The sequence below is a fragment of the Falco naumanni genome, chromosome 4, assembly GCF_017639655.2.
Source record: "Falco naumanni isolate bFalNau1 chromosome 4, bFalNau1.pat, whole genome shotgun sequence".
Classification (NCBI taxonomy): Eukaryota; Metazoa; Chordata; class Aves; order Falconiformes; family Falconidae; genus Falco; species Falco naumanni.
The window spans coordinates 75,834,460-75,852,986 of NC_054057.1; the positions used below are offsets into that span (position 1 = coordinate 75,834,460).

At 49.8% G+C, this 18,527-nt stretch overlaps 1 protein-coding gene across 1 annotated transcript in view; it reads left to right on the forward strand.

Moving 5' to 3' along the window:
• Positions 1-878: 878 nt before the first annotated feature.
• RAB40C (RAB40C, member RAS oncogene family) overlaps positions 879-18,527 on the forward strand; it is a 36,770-nt gene continuing 19,121 nt past the window's right edge. The window contains exon 1 of the mRNA XM_040591906.1: positions 879-1,260. Coding sequence (XP_040447840.1) covers positions 1,107-1,260 — 154 coding nt within the window. The 5' untranslated portion in view covers positions 879-1,106. The remainder of the gene's footprint in view (positions 1,261-18,527) is intronic.

Consider the following 18,527-nt stretch of genomic DNA (forward strand, 5'->3'; position numbering starts at 1 on the left):
TAAAACGCAGCAGTCCAGCTTAGCAGTCCATGGAACAATGCTTGGCTTAGGAGACAGCCTTGCTCCGTGTTCACCACGGTGCCGGTTGTGCGGACAGAAGGGCCGGGCAGAGCGATGGCGATGCCAGCCTGTGGCAGGGCTGTGCGCGGCTGGGACCAGAGAGGCTCCGCCTGTACTGGTTGCAGGTGCTCCAGCCTGAGACTTGTGGGATGGAGAGCTTTGTTCTGCTGACAGGTGTGGATTTTTTGGTTAATTAAACCTTTTAATCAGAACTTAAATGCATTTTGATTACACTAGAATAAAGATGTTGGGGAGAAAAATTGAGCTTTTCCCTCTTGTTTAACTTGACGCCGAGCACCTCTGTGGCTGCCTGGGCAGCAGCTACCACCACAGGTGGGTGGCCCCCCCAAGCCGGGGTGACCCCCACCCCTGGATGCCCACCCCACCCTAGGGTGACCCCCATGCACCCCTGGATGCCTCTCACACCTGCGTGACCCTCATAAATGGATATCCCCTGCCTGTGCGCCCACCCGCCTGGGTGCCCCCCGCCTCGCTGTCCCATGATGCTTCGCTGCGCCGCCCGGCCCCGCAAGGCACGCCGGGACCTGTAGTCTACGCCCGCCCCGCCCACGCCCGCCGCCCCGCCCCTGGCCCCGGGGCGAGCCCCGCCTGACGGACGCGCGGCTGGACCAATGGCGGCGGGCAGGGCGGGCCCTGGCGGCGCTGCCGGGCAGCGGGCGGGCGCGGGGCGGCGGCCCTGAGGTGGGCGGTGGGGCCGGGCCTGGCGGGGCCGATCGGGCGGCGGGGCCTGGCGGGGCCTGGCGCGGGCGGGGGCTTTGTCAGCGACGGGGGGCGCTGAGGAGCCGGCGGGGCCGGGCCGGGCTGTTTGCCACCGCCTCCGCCTCCTCCTCCGCCTCCTTCTCGTCCTCCTCCTCCTGCCGCCGCCGCAGGTCCGCGGCGCGGCGCTGGGCGGAAGATGCGAGGCGCGGCGGAGGGCCGGCTGTGAGCTGCGGCGGGGGGAGCGCCCCGGCGGTGCCCGCGGAGCGGGGCCGGGCCCAGCCCCCCTCAGGCCGGCGGCGGGGCATGCGGATCGGGCCTGCTCGCCGATGAGAGGGAGGATGGGCACGCAGGGCAGCCCGGTGAAGAGCTACGATTACCTCCTCAAGTTCCTGCTGGTGGGGGACAGCGACGTGGGCAAGGGCGAGATCCTGGAGAGCCTGCAGGACGGCGCCTCCGAGTCCCCCTACGCCTACAGCAACGGTGAGCGGCCGGGCCGGGGCCGGGGCCGCTGCCCCCCGGCCACCCCCGGGAGGGCGGGCCGCCCTGGTTTGCCTTTTTCTTTTTCTCTTTGTGTGTGTGTGGGGGTTAATTACCTGGGAGCGCAGCGCGGCTGCCCGGCAGCGAGAGGCCGCGGCTGCACCTCAGCAGCGGGGGTCGGCGGGGCCGGGCCGGGGGGCGCCCGGGGGGCGCGGGTCCCGCAGCAGGGGCCGGCCGGGCCGGGCCGGGGAGCGCGGCGGCGAGCGGGGCCCTGCCCGAGCGGAGCCCGCCCCGCACCCCCAGGGCCGGGCCGGGCCCCAGGGGAGCAGCGCCTGTAACAAAAGACCGGGAGCCTGTTTCCAGGCCAGCGCCGCGCTCGCTCGGCGGCAGCCTGCAGCTCGGCTGGGCCTCCTCCTGCAAACAAACATCGAGGTTTCTCACGGAGCCCATGACAGACCATTAACTATGGTGTCACAAGACCGTAATTAAGAGCCAAGGAGTGCCGCTGTGCTATTTCCTGCATCCCCTCGCTGCAGTTAAAGCGTAACACAGCCTGGCGGGGGGCAGGTCCTGGGGTGGTTTTCAATCTGTCATCCTTCCCCCAGCCTCCGTGCAGAATAACATCCCCCGGGGCTCGACAGAAGCGATCCAGTCCAGACCCCGTGTCGCCACTGCAGCCCACCCCAGGGCTGGAGCAGGTGGTGCTTGGTTTTGCCCGTAAGCAGGAGACGGAAGGAATCGGGTGCTTCTCGACGCTCTGTGTCAAAACTGGCTGAATTCAGAGCGTAAAGGAGCGGCGCGGCTCCTGGCTGCGTGCTCGGTCCTTGGAGCTACTACCAGCTTGTAGGAGCTGATGCAAGCGCGCACCTGCTCCGCAGAGATTTACGGGGAGGTGGTGACTCAGAAGTCGGGCTGCTTGTGAAATGAGAGCAGCAAATTCTGGAACTAGAAGGTTGTGGTATCATTCATCTCTTTGGGTGTCTGGCTGAGGTGGTGCGGTTTGCCTTCGAGGAGATGCTTGGCACTTTTAAGCTTCCCTGAAGAGAGTTTGTGTCTCTGAAGAACCCGCCTCATCTGGGAGCTGTAGAGCTGCTCCTTGGGGTTAGCATTTACTAAGCAGGAAGGGATGATGAGCGTAACAGGGTTGTTTTAAGTGAAGTGTTAAAGCCGGAATTGTCTTCTAATAGAAATGGTTTTGACTGTTCTTTGAAGCAGGCAGTGGAGGAGTAATAACTACAACTGCTGAGTGAGTTGATATATACACAAAACCCAAAGAACGGTGACTTTGGCTATTGCTGTGAAAGTGTTGTCTCTGTACCTTGCAGGTTTTATAACAACAAAATACCACCACCTTTCTTCCAGAAAAAGAAATCTCAGCGAACTGATATTTTCAGAACCTTCCCTCATCTTCTGTGGGCAGTTGAATCCATTCCTAATTAGAGAATTAGGTCACATACTGTGTTTTCACAGCAATGTATGCTGTGATAGTCCCTGCTTCCATTGCTTCTGCAAAGCTACACGCCTTTTGGATAATCAGACAGAGTAGCTTTGAAATCTGAGTGAGTTTGGTGCTGCTGCTAATTCTGACAGCCTTGGCAATCCAACTCCCTCTGTCTCTGGTGCAGTTGGGACCTGTGTACTGACGGGGCTTCTCTGCCAGCGTGCTTTCACTCTGCCCTGACAGAGACCGTCCCCTGTCATGAAGATTTTGTGAGCAGCTAGTGCCCAACCTCCTTTTTGACATGTGCCTAACGCTGTCCCAAAACTGCTGCGGTGGAATGTTATGTAGAGGTTCTTTCTGTAGGTCTTTTACTTGTAAATGTATCATCCTCGTCCCCTCCCAGACTCTACATCCCAATTCGAAACAATTATTGTATCATCTACTACTTGTTCGATCTGTTCAGAAAACGGAACTTGCCAGTACCGCTGTGAAATGCAATGTGTTTTAGGTTGATCTTGTGATTGGGGCATCTCATGTCGAGCTCAGGTCCCTGACCTCTGCTGGGGAGAGGTAGAGCTGTTGCGCCCACTGTCTCATTAGGGTCTGATGCTTTTACTGTGTTGGCCAATTACAACTGTCTCCACGCAGGTTTTTTTGAAATGCAGTGTGAAATGGATTGTCCTTTTGGCTCTGCGAAGGCATACCTTTAAAAGTGAAGCTGTCTAAATGAAGCTCATTCCTGCTGCTGCTCTTCTGCTGTACACCTGGCCTCTGGAAGAGGGTTTTCTTCTCCGTGGCGTCTGGGTGTTGGAACAGCAGTCAACCAAGAGATGAGAAAGCCCTTTTTCTGTCAGCATTGCTTTGGGGAGCTGTAAGCAGCAGGCAGCCTCTGCTTGCTTGCATCCAGTATCTGAAAGCCTTGGACACAGTATGAGCTGAGTCTTTCCTAAAGCGTTGTAGTTGCGTCTGTCCATCCTCATTCAGTGTCCCTGAGCAGAAGCATCACTTCTCAGCACAGCCTTACAGCTTGGCACCTCATTCTAAATTGGGCACATCTTAAATTAGACACCTCAGTTCCTATTGTGTATAGCAAGACCTTAGTAATGTCCTTTATTTAAACTGCTGTTAGAAATAAATCTGGTCTATATAAGTAGAGGTTACTCCCTGGGTGCTGCTGACCTTTGCAATGAGAGGTGTCAATGATGCTCCTGACCATGCTTGCACCTGAGCTGCAAGGGCACTGAATACAGAGCTTCTAGTGACATAAAACCAGCATTTTGAGAAGGAATTTGAGGTCCATTTCTCACCTGTGTGTTTCTGGGTTCATGCTCAAGTTACTGAGTGTATCAGTCTCCAGGAGCACCAGGCCAGGTGGGCTCCCTGCAGGGAGTGTTGTTTGTGTCCTCTGGCTGGATATTGTCACCTTGCACCCCAGGAGAGTTTGTAACTAAGGTTCACTTACATCTTGCTTTTTCTCAGCCATCCACAAAAGGTCCTGAATTAAGCCACCTCACTAGTGCAAAAATGTGGGCTTTTGGGAAAACGTTAATGTTCTTCTGGGCTTCCAGTGCTGTCCTTCTTCCCAGGTTTCAGCCCTCAGCTCCCCATATCTACAGTTGTGGAGACAGGTGCTGTTCTTGGAGCCCTACCACTGCTCTTGACAGCTGGAGGACATCACCTAGGAACTGAAAAGCCTGCCTTTCCCCTGAGTGCCCCTCTCCTCTTGGCACTTGCTCCTTCTCCGGAGGTACAGGGGAGGGATGCTCTAGCCCCCATGCTGTGAGCCACGGTGTTACAGCTGACTCAGAGTGAAATTGCGTGCCTTACTCAGGAGGTACGAGTCAGCTACACAGATCACTTTGGTGCTTAAATTGCCTGCTTGGGGTCTGTTCTTATCCTTCCCCAAGTACCAAAGCGGGACAGAAGTGTTTCTACTTGCGGGGTGGTTTTGCACAACGAGATGTGGTGGAGCTGCCTGTGAAAGTAGGGGTGGTATATGTGTCCTGCAATAGGAAGACAAGGCTGTTCCTTACCTGAGGGGCTTTGTCACTACTGTGTCATACATCCACGCTTGAATATCTAGTTGTTCATGTGCTCCTGCTGAAATGATCTTGCCTAGCTGGTTTGTTGGCTTGCTTGAGAAGCTAGCCCTGCTCGAGCTGCGTCAAAACCAGGTGAGTCAGGGGAGGACTCCTTGCACGGGAGCGCTCTGCAGGCACAAGTGCCATTGCTGCTGTATGAGGCTGTGCCCTGCCTGCACCAGAAATAGGGCTGGGGCTGGTCTCACCACGCAGACATGAATGTGATGTGCTTCATCCTCACGTGATGGAGGGCCTTTTCTGCGGCAGCCTGCCCCCTCACCTGCTGCTGTTCCCATAGGAAAGGAGAAACGTGTGTTAGGAAAAGAGTAGAGCATCTTTCTGAGCAGATGGCTTTGATTGGAAGGGAGATGAATTTTTATTTCTGCCCCCCCCCCCCCCCTCCCGTCATCAGCTTGTGTTAAGGAAGTGATGAGAATGAAGCCTTGTGTCTACGCTCTGATCTTCTTTCAAAGAAAGCAGTGCCTTGCTGCAGGGTTGGTGCTGTGACCAGCCCTGATGCTGTGAGCCCCAGTGCCTTGTTTTAACCCCATCCTTTAGCTGGGGCTTAGTGCCTTTATTCAAGCACTGTTCTCAGGTGTGCTCTGTTGCCCCACTGCTATCCAAAGACCCAAGGAAATGTTAGGGAAAAGGCAACTTAAGTGCTCAGTTGCAATACTTACCGACAGCCTTTATGGTTCAGATTAAAAACTGCATTTTTCCCAAGAGCTTTTCCCCCATAGCAAGTGCAAGGAGTTCAGCTTCTGGGCAGGGGCTGTGAGCCCACCATGGTTCGATGTCTGTGCAAGGAACGAGGTTTGCAGCCCTGTAGCTTCATGCCCTTTCCCTGTTAGGGATGTCAGGGAGTGGCAGCATTAACAAAGAGCGGCTGAAGATGCTGCTCAGCCCTTGGAGGCGAGCACCCTCCCAGCCAGTGCTGTTTGCCTGGGGACCAGATGACTGCTGTTTAATTACCAGGTTGTTTATGTGAGTGACCCACATCTTTGGATGTCTTTCCCCTCTGGTTGTTTTTGTGCAGCTGTCTAAATTTGGAGGTCCCTAAGGTGTCCCTTTCAAGTCTTTCTTTACAGCAGTTACTCTCTTGGTATGTCCTGTGACTCCTCAGTAACCAGCATGCATCCAGAAACATCACCTGTACAACTGCTCTGCTTTGCTTTGTAGCAGTCTTCAAGTTAGTTACTTGCCAACCAGGAAATCATCTGTACTGCAGCCAGCATACGCAGGGATGGAAGAAAGTGGACACCTTGTCTTGTCTTCCTCACTGCCATGGAAGGAGTGCAAGGGGATGCTTCTCAATACTTCTGCTCCTTGCCTGTCGAGTTTCCAAGACTGACCAGGGAGGTGGTAGTCTCTTGCTTCTCATCCACAGTCTCTGTTTGCGGCCATGTTTGCCCGGAGGTCCTGCTGCACTGCTGCAAAGTTTGCCACTGCCGGTTTGCTTTTCACAGGCCTTAATGAAGTGCAGCCAAGCAGTTCTGCTTTAAACTTCTGCAGCTTCTGTAAGGACAGGACCTCTCCCGATACCTGCCAGCTTCTAACCTTCCCTTCTGGAGCGTACAAGAAACAGTTGCTGGGCGCACCGATGTGCGGTAAAGCCTCAGGCAGGGACAGCACTGCTGCGGTGGTGCCTTCTGGACACGGACACGAGAGCCTGAGATGTTGAGCATGGGCTTGAGATTGCAGCTGAGTGCTTGTCTCAGCGTTGCTGCAGTGTGTCTGGGCTGTCTTTGGCATCAGTGGGGAGGAAAACATTGATCTAGGTGCTGCTTTGCTGCTGCCTCCTCCTCCTCGCCTGGCCACATGCTGCTGTGTGCATTCCTGCTGTCTGCTGGAGCAGCGTTGTCCCCATCAGTGGTAGACACAAGCATCCAGCTGGGCTGGCCTGCTGGTTCAGGTGCTGTGTGCCAGTGGAAACTGCTGTTTGTTTTCTGGCATGACTGTATTAATTGGAATAATGTTTTATTGTGAGGTTTCAGCACTCTGATGCAAGGGGGACCGGAGCAAAATGTTCTAAGTGCAGCCTTGCCATCGTGTCCCTGTAGTGGCTGCAGAATTGATCTGCAGGGAATGCTTCAGCAGGACCATGCTGGTCATGCTGCTAGAAATCTCTTTTGATGGCTTGCAGAGTGGAGAGTGGTTGGTGCAGCAATTCCCCGTGTCTGCCAGCACTTGCATCAGTGTCCTTCAGGGATGTTTGCTTCCCTGTCATCAGGGATGCAAAACTGATCTCATCAGAGCAGGCTTTGGCTCAGAAACAACTCCAGCATCTTATTTCTCCACTGTTTACTACTTAGCCTTTGTGTGAAAAATATTTCCAAATGTACAGCATTGGTTGAACCTCCATCTCTGCTTGATGTGGGAATAACTAGCTGTGGTTTAAACCTTAAACAGAACAAACCCCAAAACAAAGCAAACAAACAAAAAAAATCCCATCAAAACAAAAAACAACCCCCTGACTGAGTGCCTAGCAGGTTTTGATGTCTTCAGCTCTCAAGTCAGGATTAAGGATGCACAGCACTGTAGGTTGTTGTGCATGCATAATTTTTCAGGAGGGTTGTGTTTTTGTTGTGTTTTTATAAAGCTGGGGACTTATTCTGCAAAGTTCTTGATTGCACAGGGCAGTTCCTGCCACCTCTAATCCCCTGTATAAAAGCTTTGCTTTTATAGATGTGGCTGCTAATGTGTTTCTGAGCCTTAAGTGCACAAAGATGATGTGAGCTGAGCAGTGTAAATCTGAAAAGGGTGAAAGGCTCTTCAAGTAACTGGGATTAAAAGTTTCTCTGTATTTTTTTTTATTTTTAAAAAGCAAGTAATTTTTGCTCTCTCCAGAGCCTGTGATGGCGTCGTGCACTTCTCTTGGGGTGGGTGTGTGTGGGTTTTTTTGTTTGCTTGTATCGGTATATAAGCTGCATAGGAAAGCCCATGGAAAATGTCTCCTCCTCCTCCGCCTCAGTCTCCTTCAGCTTTTGTTTCCAGCTGTTCCCTGGCATGTTTTCCTCCCGTGGCCTCCCTCTCTCGGAAGAGCAGAGCATCTTTCCCTTGTGCTTGAAATAGCTACACGGTGAGCTTAGGTTGTGGAGCTGAGGTTTTATAACCTTGCTTTTTAAAATCTCGTTTGCTTTCCCTTTACCCCTTACCTTCCAATGGCAGCCCAGGCTCGGCACGAAACAAGCAGACACAGAAGCATTATGTCATACCGGTTTCTATTTGATTGCAGGCAGAGGAGGAGGAAGGAAGCTCCAATGTGGAAATCTTGGGCTCTGTTTTGCCAAGGGCTTTGCTGTGAGTTGGGACTCACCTGAAGGAAAATTCCCCTGGGGCGTCGAGGGTCATGGCTCAGGGCTAGGCCTGCTGTCCAAGAGGTCTGTTTGTTACTGCAGAAGTTGTAGTGATAGTAAGGTTGCAACATCAGCTGAGAGACTCTTCCTACGGGGCTTCTGTTTGCTGAGAGCGTTTTTACGTAGCCATAGCTTTTCAAACGTTCTTCCTCTTTTTCTACCTCCTCTTAGTCTTGTTTCCATTACCCCATTGGGAAACTAGACAATATTATATAATTTTAAAACTTTGACACCTGTTCTATAAATGTAACCCCTGAAGTGATTAATGTCCTGTATTGCTGCACAGTGCTGCAGTCATTTCAATAGCAGGCATTGAATTTGGTCAAAAACCCTTATGCAATTTAAACAAAATGTTTGCTGTTTAAACTGTTAGTGGTTAAGGAGGAGACAGGCAGAAGGGGACAGTGAAGGGCTGTACTTAACTGGCAGTTTAATGGAAGGTGCTGTGCATCTCTGGAATAATCTCCTTTTAAAGAAAATGAAGATGGCTTTTTATTTTTTTATTTTTAGAGATGCCATTTTGACATATTTTCCAGCCCAGCTTCTGACATCCCTGGCCCATTTGGGGGTTTTGTCATACCACTTCCCTGTCTTTGCAAATGATTGCTCTTTGCACACACACCCCAGTCATGTACACAGAAATTAACCCTGTCTTCTGTTTCCTTCTGTACCAGTTCTAACAGCAGTAGTGCCTTTTGCCTGTGGCTGTGGAGCCTGAGCAGCCAGGAGACCTAACTAGGTGAAAAAAGCCAACTAACCAAAAAAAATAACCAAACATAAAAAAACAACCTCGAACCAAAAAAACCCAACAAATAAACCCCACTATTTTGCCTGTCATGTTTAACTTAATCTTAAATCATCTCTTGTCACAAGAGTTATTTTTCTTATGTTCTTAAACTGCTTAAGTAACTTGATGGTAATATCCATACAGGAGACAGTGTGCAGGTCTGTGCTACAGCACAAGGAGATGAAACTACAGGGTTGATCTTACCTAACCTGAGAGCCTTGTCTGTGCTGCTCGTCATGCTAGCAAGCCTCCTTGGGTTGAGACACGCTTGTGGATGTCATCTGTATGACAAGGTTAAAATTCAGTGCTTTCTTTTTGTTTTAAAAGTGCAAAATGCTGGCTTGGTCCTGGTAGCAGCAAAAGGCGTGCTTCAGCATTGCTGCTGGGGTCACTGGGCTGAGACCTGGGAGGTGCCAATTTGGGCTGAGTGGAGAGTCTGAAAACATGATTTCGGGCTGTTGAGAGCTGCTGTGGAGCCACAGCCAGGCAGCACACTTCATACGGGCGTGCAGAGGGGTGCTCGCGCTGCCAGCCCATCCTTGAAGGTCAAGGAGGGACTGCTGAGCACACACAGCAATGTATTGTAGGTCAGGACCCTGGAAATTTGTTTTTATTGCTAGAAACAGCGCACCAAAATGTGAAGCCAGTGTTAGCTGCCATTCCGATGCTTCCAGTGTGGAGCGGTTCCTTTCCAGCATGGGGCTTGCGGTCGGTGCAGCGAGACCAAATTCAAGAGCCAGTGAAATTCATGGTGAGTGGTCTTGCCATAGTTGCTGCGGTAGCTCTGCAGGTGCTTGTGCTCGGCAGGCACCTGGTGCTTATCTCATCTATGCCCAGCTGAAACACTGTAGCCTTCTTTCTGGGTGTTCAGGTGTATAGTGTCAGTGTGGAGTCAGCCACGTCATTGCCGGCTGCCTCTGCATGGCCGTGTTGCAATGTGACCTTTTAAATGGCAAAACCTGGAGTTTGGCAAACAGGCATTGAGCAGCAGGGTGTGAATGGCAGGAGGGGCTGTGGGTGGGTGTCCCATCAATCGGACACTGCTGCCATGCGCGTCCTAAGCCTCTGCCAGATCCCTGAGCAGGCGTGCAGCCATACCTGTGAGCCGGGTGTGCACCAGGAGCAGGCTTCCTGCACACAGCAGTGTGCCTGTCCCGGTGGTGACGCCACGAGGACCTGATGCTGTGGAGCAACAATCCCCACATACTAACCTGCATGGTGTTCAGAAGGATAAATACGGAGGGTCAACTTCTAGAGGGCCAGGGTATTGAAGGTATTTTTAAGAAATACTTGGGAGTTTTTTGAATGTGGGTTGTTGGGGTTTTTTTGTTTCCGAGCGTATCTTTGTGTTTGTATGGTAATCCAGCAACAATGAAGATTGTTATGGTGCCCTCTGATTTTTCTCATAGGCTGTCTTTGTTTCTGCGTGCAGCTGTATAGTTTTTATGGAGATATGAACTGCAAAGCATGAAGAAACTCTTTTGTTTGTTGTCACTTCTGTGCATGAAGTCATTCTTGATTTTCTTCTAAAGCACAAATCCACTTAACAACCCCAATTCTGGACTGACTTTTGACTGTTTCTCTGGCTTCCTGGGTATCCGCTGAAATTGTTTGAGCTTTAGGAACAGATTTGCTACTGGCTTCAAATGCTGTTTTCAGATACAGTTGTCATCCTTAAATGAGCCTGGAACAGAGTTCCTCTGTGTGAGGACCACGTAGCTGCTGAAACACTGCTGGGCTGTGGAGCAGGCAGTAGCCAAGTGAAGTCTTCTGCAAATCTGGGCTTCCTGAAGGTTTCCAAGTAGGTGATTTGCTTTTGCTTGGTTACAAAACCAAACAAACAATTATTTTTCCGAGATCTCCGCCTTCAGCTGTAGATGAAAGATGCTGAGGAACAAACTGATCCGAACAGCCGCCTTGTGAAAGGCTTCCAGTTTAAATTGAGAGCACTCTTATCTGAAATGAGGCAGGTATGAGTGGAATGGAGTATGGTTTTGGGGAGAAAATCTACAAATTTGGGTAACTTCAAATAATGGAAAGGTGTTTGTTCTCTCCGTTTCTACATGTGACTCTGTACGAGGTACTTGGCAGCTTGTTGGATGTATCACAGAGCTGCCAAGTGCTGCAGCAGCTCCCTTGAGATGGCAGGAGCTCGCATGGTGTGCCGAGCTTCGTTCGGGGACATGGGCTCCTGACCATGTGCGTGGGGCTGAACTCCTCAGCTCACAACAGCTCAAACTCATCTGCTGCACAGTTAAATAATCAGAAGCTCCTTGTTACCTCCCACTGAGTTGTGCAGTGAGTGGATTTTGTCTTTGTGGCTGTGAGCAGGATATGATGAAGGCTTAAGCAGATGGCTTCCATCTACCCGTTACCCAGCCAGCACCATGTGGGAGCAGCACTGGTCTCCTGCGTGCCCTGTAAGAGCTGAGACCTCTTGATCCTGTTCCCAAGGCGGCTGCTCAGCTCCAACGCAGGACAGGAGCACAGTGGTAAAAGCGCATGCTTTCTGGTCCTCAGCTCCAGTTCTGCGGGCAGGAACTGGGGGTGTTTTGCACTGATGCTGTTTGGGAACTTGTTACCACCCTGCTTAAAACAAAGAAGTAATACTGCCGAGGTAAATGTTAACATCAAAAGACACAGACCTGTGATGAATCTACCTTTGTTTTGTTGACCCCTGTTGTTTATGGAGATAATTTGTTGTTTGTCTATCTAGAGAGTAGGTAATTGAATGCATGACTCAAACTGATGAGCTCATGTGTTGTTTGGAAGGGATTTTTTCTGTGGCTTACAGCTCTGAGCTGACTAGCTAAATTGCTGCTGTTAATGTGCTGTTGTACACACTTTTTAAGGTCGGATGACTTCATCAGTTGTTATTTGAATAGCTTGAATTAACTTTTTTCATCAGCTAGTGTTTATGTGCTCATACCACATCTTTTCTGAACAATTTAGTATCACTTACAGATGATGGAGAAAATAACTGCTGCTCTAAGTTAAAAGTAGGCGCTGCAGTGGAAGGCAGTGCACTGGTGGTGTCTTCTACGTATAGATGCTACTGCCTGTTTATTAAATTACTTGAATCAGAGGATCTCGATACCTGCTTCTTTGGGTGGGTGCTGGTCCCAGCAGCTGCCTTCTGCCTAGGGGTGGGTTTCAGTGTTGGACTAATACATTCAGTTGCTGCACATGGCAGTGCAAAACCTGTTTGCTTTGAACGTGCGTTCAGCAGCTAGCATCTCCTGGCCAGCTGTAATTTCTGTACCCATCTGCCTTGTTTGACTAGAAATGAAATGACAAATCTTTCTGTATCAACTTTAGCCCACAAGCGAACAATTCTGATATGAATCTTGAACCCTGGCTGCCCTTTTACTCATAGGCTGGTGAAGGCCTAAAAAAAACCCACCCCAAAATAAGGCATTTTGAACTACACTCATAATGCATCCTGGCTTCGTATTCTGCTTTTTGGAGCAGCTCGGCTGCTGGCCTCGGTTGCTGTAGGTTGACATTTAATGACTATCTCACCATAAACTGTTCTTACATGCAAAGGTGCGGCATGTGAGATGCAGTGGGAGGGAGCATATGAACACAGCGATGGGAGTGTAATAGCTGTTGTCATCTTGTGGAATACGGTTCTGCCAGGAGATGAGTCTCAGGAGGCCAGTGCCCACTTTGGTCTCAGCAGCATCTGTGGTAAAGCTGATGAGTTTGTATGGTGCTGGCTGTGTTGCAGGAACGTGCTGTGAAGCCGTTGTGGAGTAGCTCTGTCCCTCTTGGCCTGACCTTGTGTAAGCTCCTGGTACGTCCCCAAAGCTGGGCGCTGGAGAGGGCTGCTGCTGGGAGCACTGCTTGTGGATGACACCCTGCGGGTCAGCGGGTCTTTCACCCTGAAATAACCAGAGAGGGAGGGTGTTGGTTCGGGCAGTGTTACGAGCTGCAGTGCCAGTGTCCTTGCTGTCTGAATTCCTGCTGTCAGCCCCACAAGCGAGTGTGGTTTGGTTGTGTGGGGTGGGTGGGAGTGGTCTGTGGGGTTTTGCCTTGGGTTTGGGGTGGGGTTTTTGCATGCCGGGGCCTGGAGGTGGGAATGATGCTCTTATTCTGGAGCTGGTCTGCTGTCGTGTCCCACTGCAGACCTGGAGCTACTGTACCCACCTTTTGGCCTCAATTTTGTGATGTCCCAGAACTTCTCTTGCCTTGTTTGTTTTCTTCAGCTTGTTGGTGAGGACGGAACTTAGCTGGTTGTTGCTGCTTCTGCTTTTTCTCCACACTTGGCAGGTATGGGGGCATCCCCACTCGTTTGCTTTTGGGAAAACTGGCACGTCAGCCCTCCAGCTCTCAGCTGTCAGGTGCAGCATGGTGCTGCTGCCGTGTAGGAAACAATTATTGCTTCTCATCATTAACTTGCCCCTGTGAAAACGTTGGCCAGGGTCAGTTTGCTGGCCATTGCTGTTGCTGGCCATTGCTGTTGCTGGCAGCTCTCCCTGGGTGTGTGGCACACTACAGCCACTCTGACTTTCTGAAGGAGGTGAGCAGCCTCACGCAGGTGCCTGCACACACAGGGGCAAAGCTTTCCATTTTAAAACACAACCATGTCAGTCATGGCTTAGAAAGGTCTACTTAACATCTGTGACACCCAGGGACTTGGTAGAATAAACAATTGTCTTTAGACACTGCCCGATTATTGCTGGCATTTTGGATTAATTCATTTCTGGACTAATGGATTTAGGCTGAACTTACAGAGCACAGAAAAGCTCCAGTTATGAGATCTGTACAGGCAGGGGCACGCTCGCTGTACTGAGTTTTGCACAGATGAACCGGTTGGTTTCTCCTCCTTTGATCCAGCTGGAAGGTTTGCATGAGCCCTTTGGAGGGAGAGGCAGGGACCTCTTAGCAGCTCCACCTTGCGCACACAGTAGTACCACTGCTAGCTCGCGTGGTGATAAACTTGCCTGCACATCCCCAGAGGTGTGCTGGGGGGCCTGAGCAATGCCCAGCCAGGCTCTGCCAGCCCTGCAAGAGGGTCTCAGAGGAGGGGACACCATACCCCAGGCCCCTGCCAGGGCTATCCCAGGGAGCCTGGCCCAGCTGCCACTGAGTATGGCCAGTAAGGGATGGCCAGTGAGGGGACAGGGCTCTCATACATAGTTTACGTTCTCCCAAAGATTCAGTTGGATGTGGTGTCCTTGCTGGCATCCACAGCGTTTTCTGAACTGGTGATAAAGGTTTTAAACTAAATTCATCCATCTCTGCTTAGCCACAACTCTTGAAATACTTGCTGCTGAGAAGCTTCACTGGAGATTCGTTCTTAATGTTTTCCTTTTTGCAAAAGGGAAGAAAAAATTATTTACAATCCATTGACCCACTCTAAAGTGTTTCTTGGTGTTTATCTACTTTTGTGGCAGTGAAAACAATCATTGAAGACCAGCTGCATCCTGGATGATTATGGCTTCTGATCCTTCATTGTGTATTAAGTAAGGATTGCCACAACACTTGAGTTGCAGATTCATTGCAGTTTGTCTGTGAAGTCTGCCACGCTGATTGGGAGGTATTCTCAGTGCTGCCCCAGGAGAAACAGAGTTTGCCTGATACTCTTGACAGTGTTTGCCTGTTTTATAATCATAGTATGCCTTTAATTCTTTCAGTTACATATTTGCCAGCTGCTCACTGAGACCTACATCACTTTCTCCCGAGGATCCTCGAACGCCATGCAGCATGACCAGCCCTTCACAGCTGGTTACTTGGGTTACTGCAAAATCTCAGCAAGTTAAATGTGTCTTGTGTTCTCGATTTTTTTTTCTTTTTTTTTTTTTTTTTTTATTCCACCCCATGCTCTCCCCTCTTCCTAGTAGTCACTGGTCAGTGTGGCATTAAACCTGGAAACCTTTAAGAAGACCTTTTAAGAAGTCCTAGATGTTTTTCTGGACTCAGCAGAGCTGATGACCTGTAGGAAAACAGAAATGGCTGGAAATGCTTTGGGGAAAAATCCAGCATTTTCAGTTGGACGGTTGTGGCATGGTAGCTTTGGCTGTACTAATGGCAGTCACAAATGAAAATCCATCACCAGGCTTGCTGAGTGAGGTGCTGTGGTGGCATGATGAGTGTTTCTGGTGGCTTGTGAGCCGGTGTTAAAATTTTGCAGTAGAGCAGAGTGTTTCTCTAGGGATGCTGAGAGATCAGGCCCATCTCACACATCAGTCCTCCTCTGAGGACTCAAAAGCCACCGTTATTGGAAGAATTGCAGAATGGAGCCACTCTGGCTTAATTTTTTTCTACAGCTGAAATAACAATCTGCCAAAAAGCAGCATTAGTCAGACAGATAACAAAATTCTACTCAATTTATCTTATTTTCTGATTTATATAATGCATTAAGTGAAGGATTGGCCTTAACTTATCATCACTCTATGCCTCAGGTTTTGCCTGTTGACCTTGTATATCACTTTGTAAATGGGGTGGTTGACTTCTTTTGAATTATTAAATTAAACTGGGTTTTGTTTATTTATTATATTAAAAAAAAAATAAAAAAGCTGAGTTGGCGTTGTGCAGTGCATGTCTATAAGCTGGGGGAACTGACAATATTTTTAATGAAGTTCAAATAACATACATTGTTTTTTGTTGTGGGTGGACTAACAGAAAGTGAGGTGGTGGGTTCCGAGCTTCCACAAGCAGAAAACAATACATTTAAGAAATGAGGTGGCAAAAGTATCTTTGGTCAGTCTGATTCTCACAAACTGCAAATGACTTTTAAGTGATAAGTAGAGTGTCTCTGGGAAGGAAAGCAAGCTTGTCTTAAAACTATCACTGTTTTACTGGAGTGCATGGATTTAAAAAAATATTTTTTTTCTCCTTTGGTAAGAGATTTTTGAGCATCACCTGGAATGTCTTGTGCCCCAGATTTGTGAATAAATTACGTTCTTCTTGAAGACGCTACAGGCACAGACTGGAGATGTTGCTGCCAGCCTGCAGCAGCCCAGCCTTCAAGGAAGGTTGCAGGAAAAGCTGCTGATAGCTTGCTGTAACGTGGAGCGAGTCCCTTTATCCCTCTGTCAGGGGTGAGTCCTGATTGTACCTTTTTGATATTTGTATAAGTGCAGTGAAGCTGTTAGGAGTTGAATCATTAGAGCATCTCCGGAGGAGGACGCTTGGTTTGGACCAATAACCTGAAATGCAGTACTGGCTCTAGTGTCATGCTGAGAGCTGGGATCAGTCTCACCCTAGCACTAAGTGAGGATCGCCTTGGAAAGCTAAAGGAGGAAAAAGGCACGTGCTGCTCTTACTGTGGTAAGGTTTTGTTCAAATCTGCCTTTTTAAGGGTAGGTGATCCTTCTGGTCCCCTGCCCAGGCGTTAGGGCAGTCATCTAGAGAGTCTGCAACTGCAAAATTGTCTCCTTTTCTCTAAAACAAAGACATACACAAAGCCAAGAAGCTGCTGTGCTTACAGTAGTAAACATTTATAGAGTCTTCACTTGAGCCATTTAAACCCATTTTCCAGAGATGATAATCTGTTTAAAGGGAGAACCCAAGAGCAGCATGAAATACTTATCTCCCTTGTCTTTCTGCGTTTTTCCAATGTTGCTTCCAGTTCCACGTATCTGCTTGCCTGCTCCTCCTCTGTTGTGGTTTTGGTGTGCTGCTGCTCGTGCAGATGCAGTTCAGGGGCTTGGCAGAGCAGAGGGACGCCTTTCTCCAAGCCATGAATTCCCAAGAGGAGGGGTGACTGACAGCCTCATACAAAGTAGTATCAAATGCTGGAGGATTGTAATGTCTCTTGGAGGGGTTTTACTTTTCCTGCTCACATTGGGTGTAATCTTTTGGGTGGAAGTTTTAACTAAGCTAAGGTAGGGTGTGGGATTTTTCAGGTCATATTGATGCAAAGTGTGCTGTGCTCCGCATCAGTAATTCAGGAGAGGTCAGAGTTTCCTATAACACATCCTGTGTATTCCCATGGGAAAATGGCTTGCTTTCTTAGGTTTTCCTTATACCAGTTGGTAAAAGGAATAAAGGTTTGGAATTCCCTGGAGTCTTGCCTGGGAGCTTGAAACCCAGCTCTGCAGAGGGGAATTGGGTGTCTGACATCAGGCTCGGTGACACCAGATCACTTTGCAGAGTGCCCTGTGCCAGGTCGGCTCGCTTTTCGAGGAGTGAGCTTGAGATGGTGTCAGCATAAATAGAAGACTAAAGAGCACTGAAAAAATAGCAGAGGAGTTGGCCTGAATGCTAAATTAGAGAGAACAGCCCAGACTTGTTTTCCAAGCCTCATTCATTTTGTTGCATCATGCTAGATATTGGTCAAGAAAGAGATCAGTTGATAATAAGCTTTAAACAAGACTGTTTTCTTTTCCCCCAGTGCTGCATGCCCCAAGGGCCAGGCAGGGTTGCGGAGGCAGCAGCTGTCGGCAAGTCGGCTGGCTTGCTGGTGCTGTGTGCTGCAGGAGCATCGCGTGGGGTTTGTAGCAGCGCATCCCTTCCGGGGGATCAAAGCACGTTCTGGCGGAGAGTAAATGTCAGTCTCAAAATGAGCTGTACTTGCTGCGAGCAGAGGTGATGCTCAGGTGGGGGAAACCCTGTCAACTGCAGAAATTAAACTTTAAAAACTTCCCTTACCTTATTGGTGTCTGAGCTGCCTGGAATGAAAAGGCAGACTGGTAGCCCTGATGCAGCATGGCCAACCAGTGGGACTGTAGCCCTCTGTCCCCATGTCCCTGGGACAGGGGTGAAGCCAAGACTGAGCTTGGGCTGTAGGCTGGGCTTAGGAAAGTGAGCTGGGCTGCTCAGCCTCCTTGTCAGCTGTAAAATGGGGGGAGTATGTATTGGGCTGCAGCAGTTTTCTAGCATCAGTGATCCATGGCTGTCCTGCACAGGTACAGGAGAGCTGTGTCCTGCTCAGAGGGCTAACCAGCAAAAAAAAAAAAAAAAAAAAAGTTGGTGCAAGCTTTAATGCAAGTCCCTATGAGCTGTCCTGATGTACTGAGTGTTTGTGGAAGAGAGGAAGCTGAAATTTTCTCCAAAACTTTGCAGTTACGTAGTATTTGTCCTTATCAGCAGGCTTGTAGGTAGAGTTTGCTCAAGAACCTTTTGTAGGTACAGTCCCTAGTCCCAGTTTTGGTGTATGTGAGTTAAAAAGTGCAGCACTTTCCTCCAACCCATGTTACCAGGTACTGCTTAAATGCTGACTATAGCCTAGAATCAAAACAGCTTTGCTTTTAACTTGAGTCTATGTGAATTCCTCAGGCAGGTTTTGTGGTAGTACTGCAGGGGTGTGATCCTCAAAGGGCTTTTCCCTTCACCTCCAGCACTCATATGCCAAGGAGAGAAGTTCTGCACAAAGACACAGGCTGCCCCAAGGCCAGGCAGCAAAAGCAGTTGACTGGCAACTGTCTGGAAACATGAAGAGAGAGATTTGGTACTCTCCTATTTTTTTTTTTTTTCTTTTTGCATTCAGCATTTGACGTCGAGTGTGGTGGGGCAGCAGGTGCCTGGAGAGTCTGCCAGAACCACTCCGTCATGGTGAGCTCTCTTACAATTTCCTGCACGAGTGACGGGCTGCCATCCCTGCCTGTCTCCTGGGAAGGGATATCTGCAAGGGCGAGTACAACCTCACACCTCGGGCT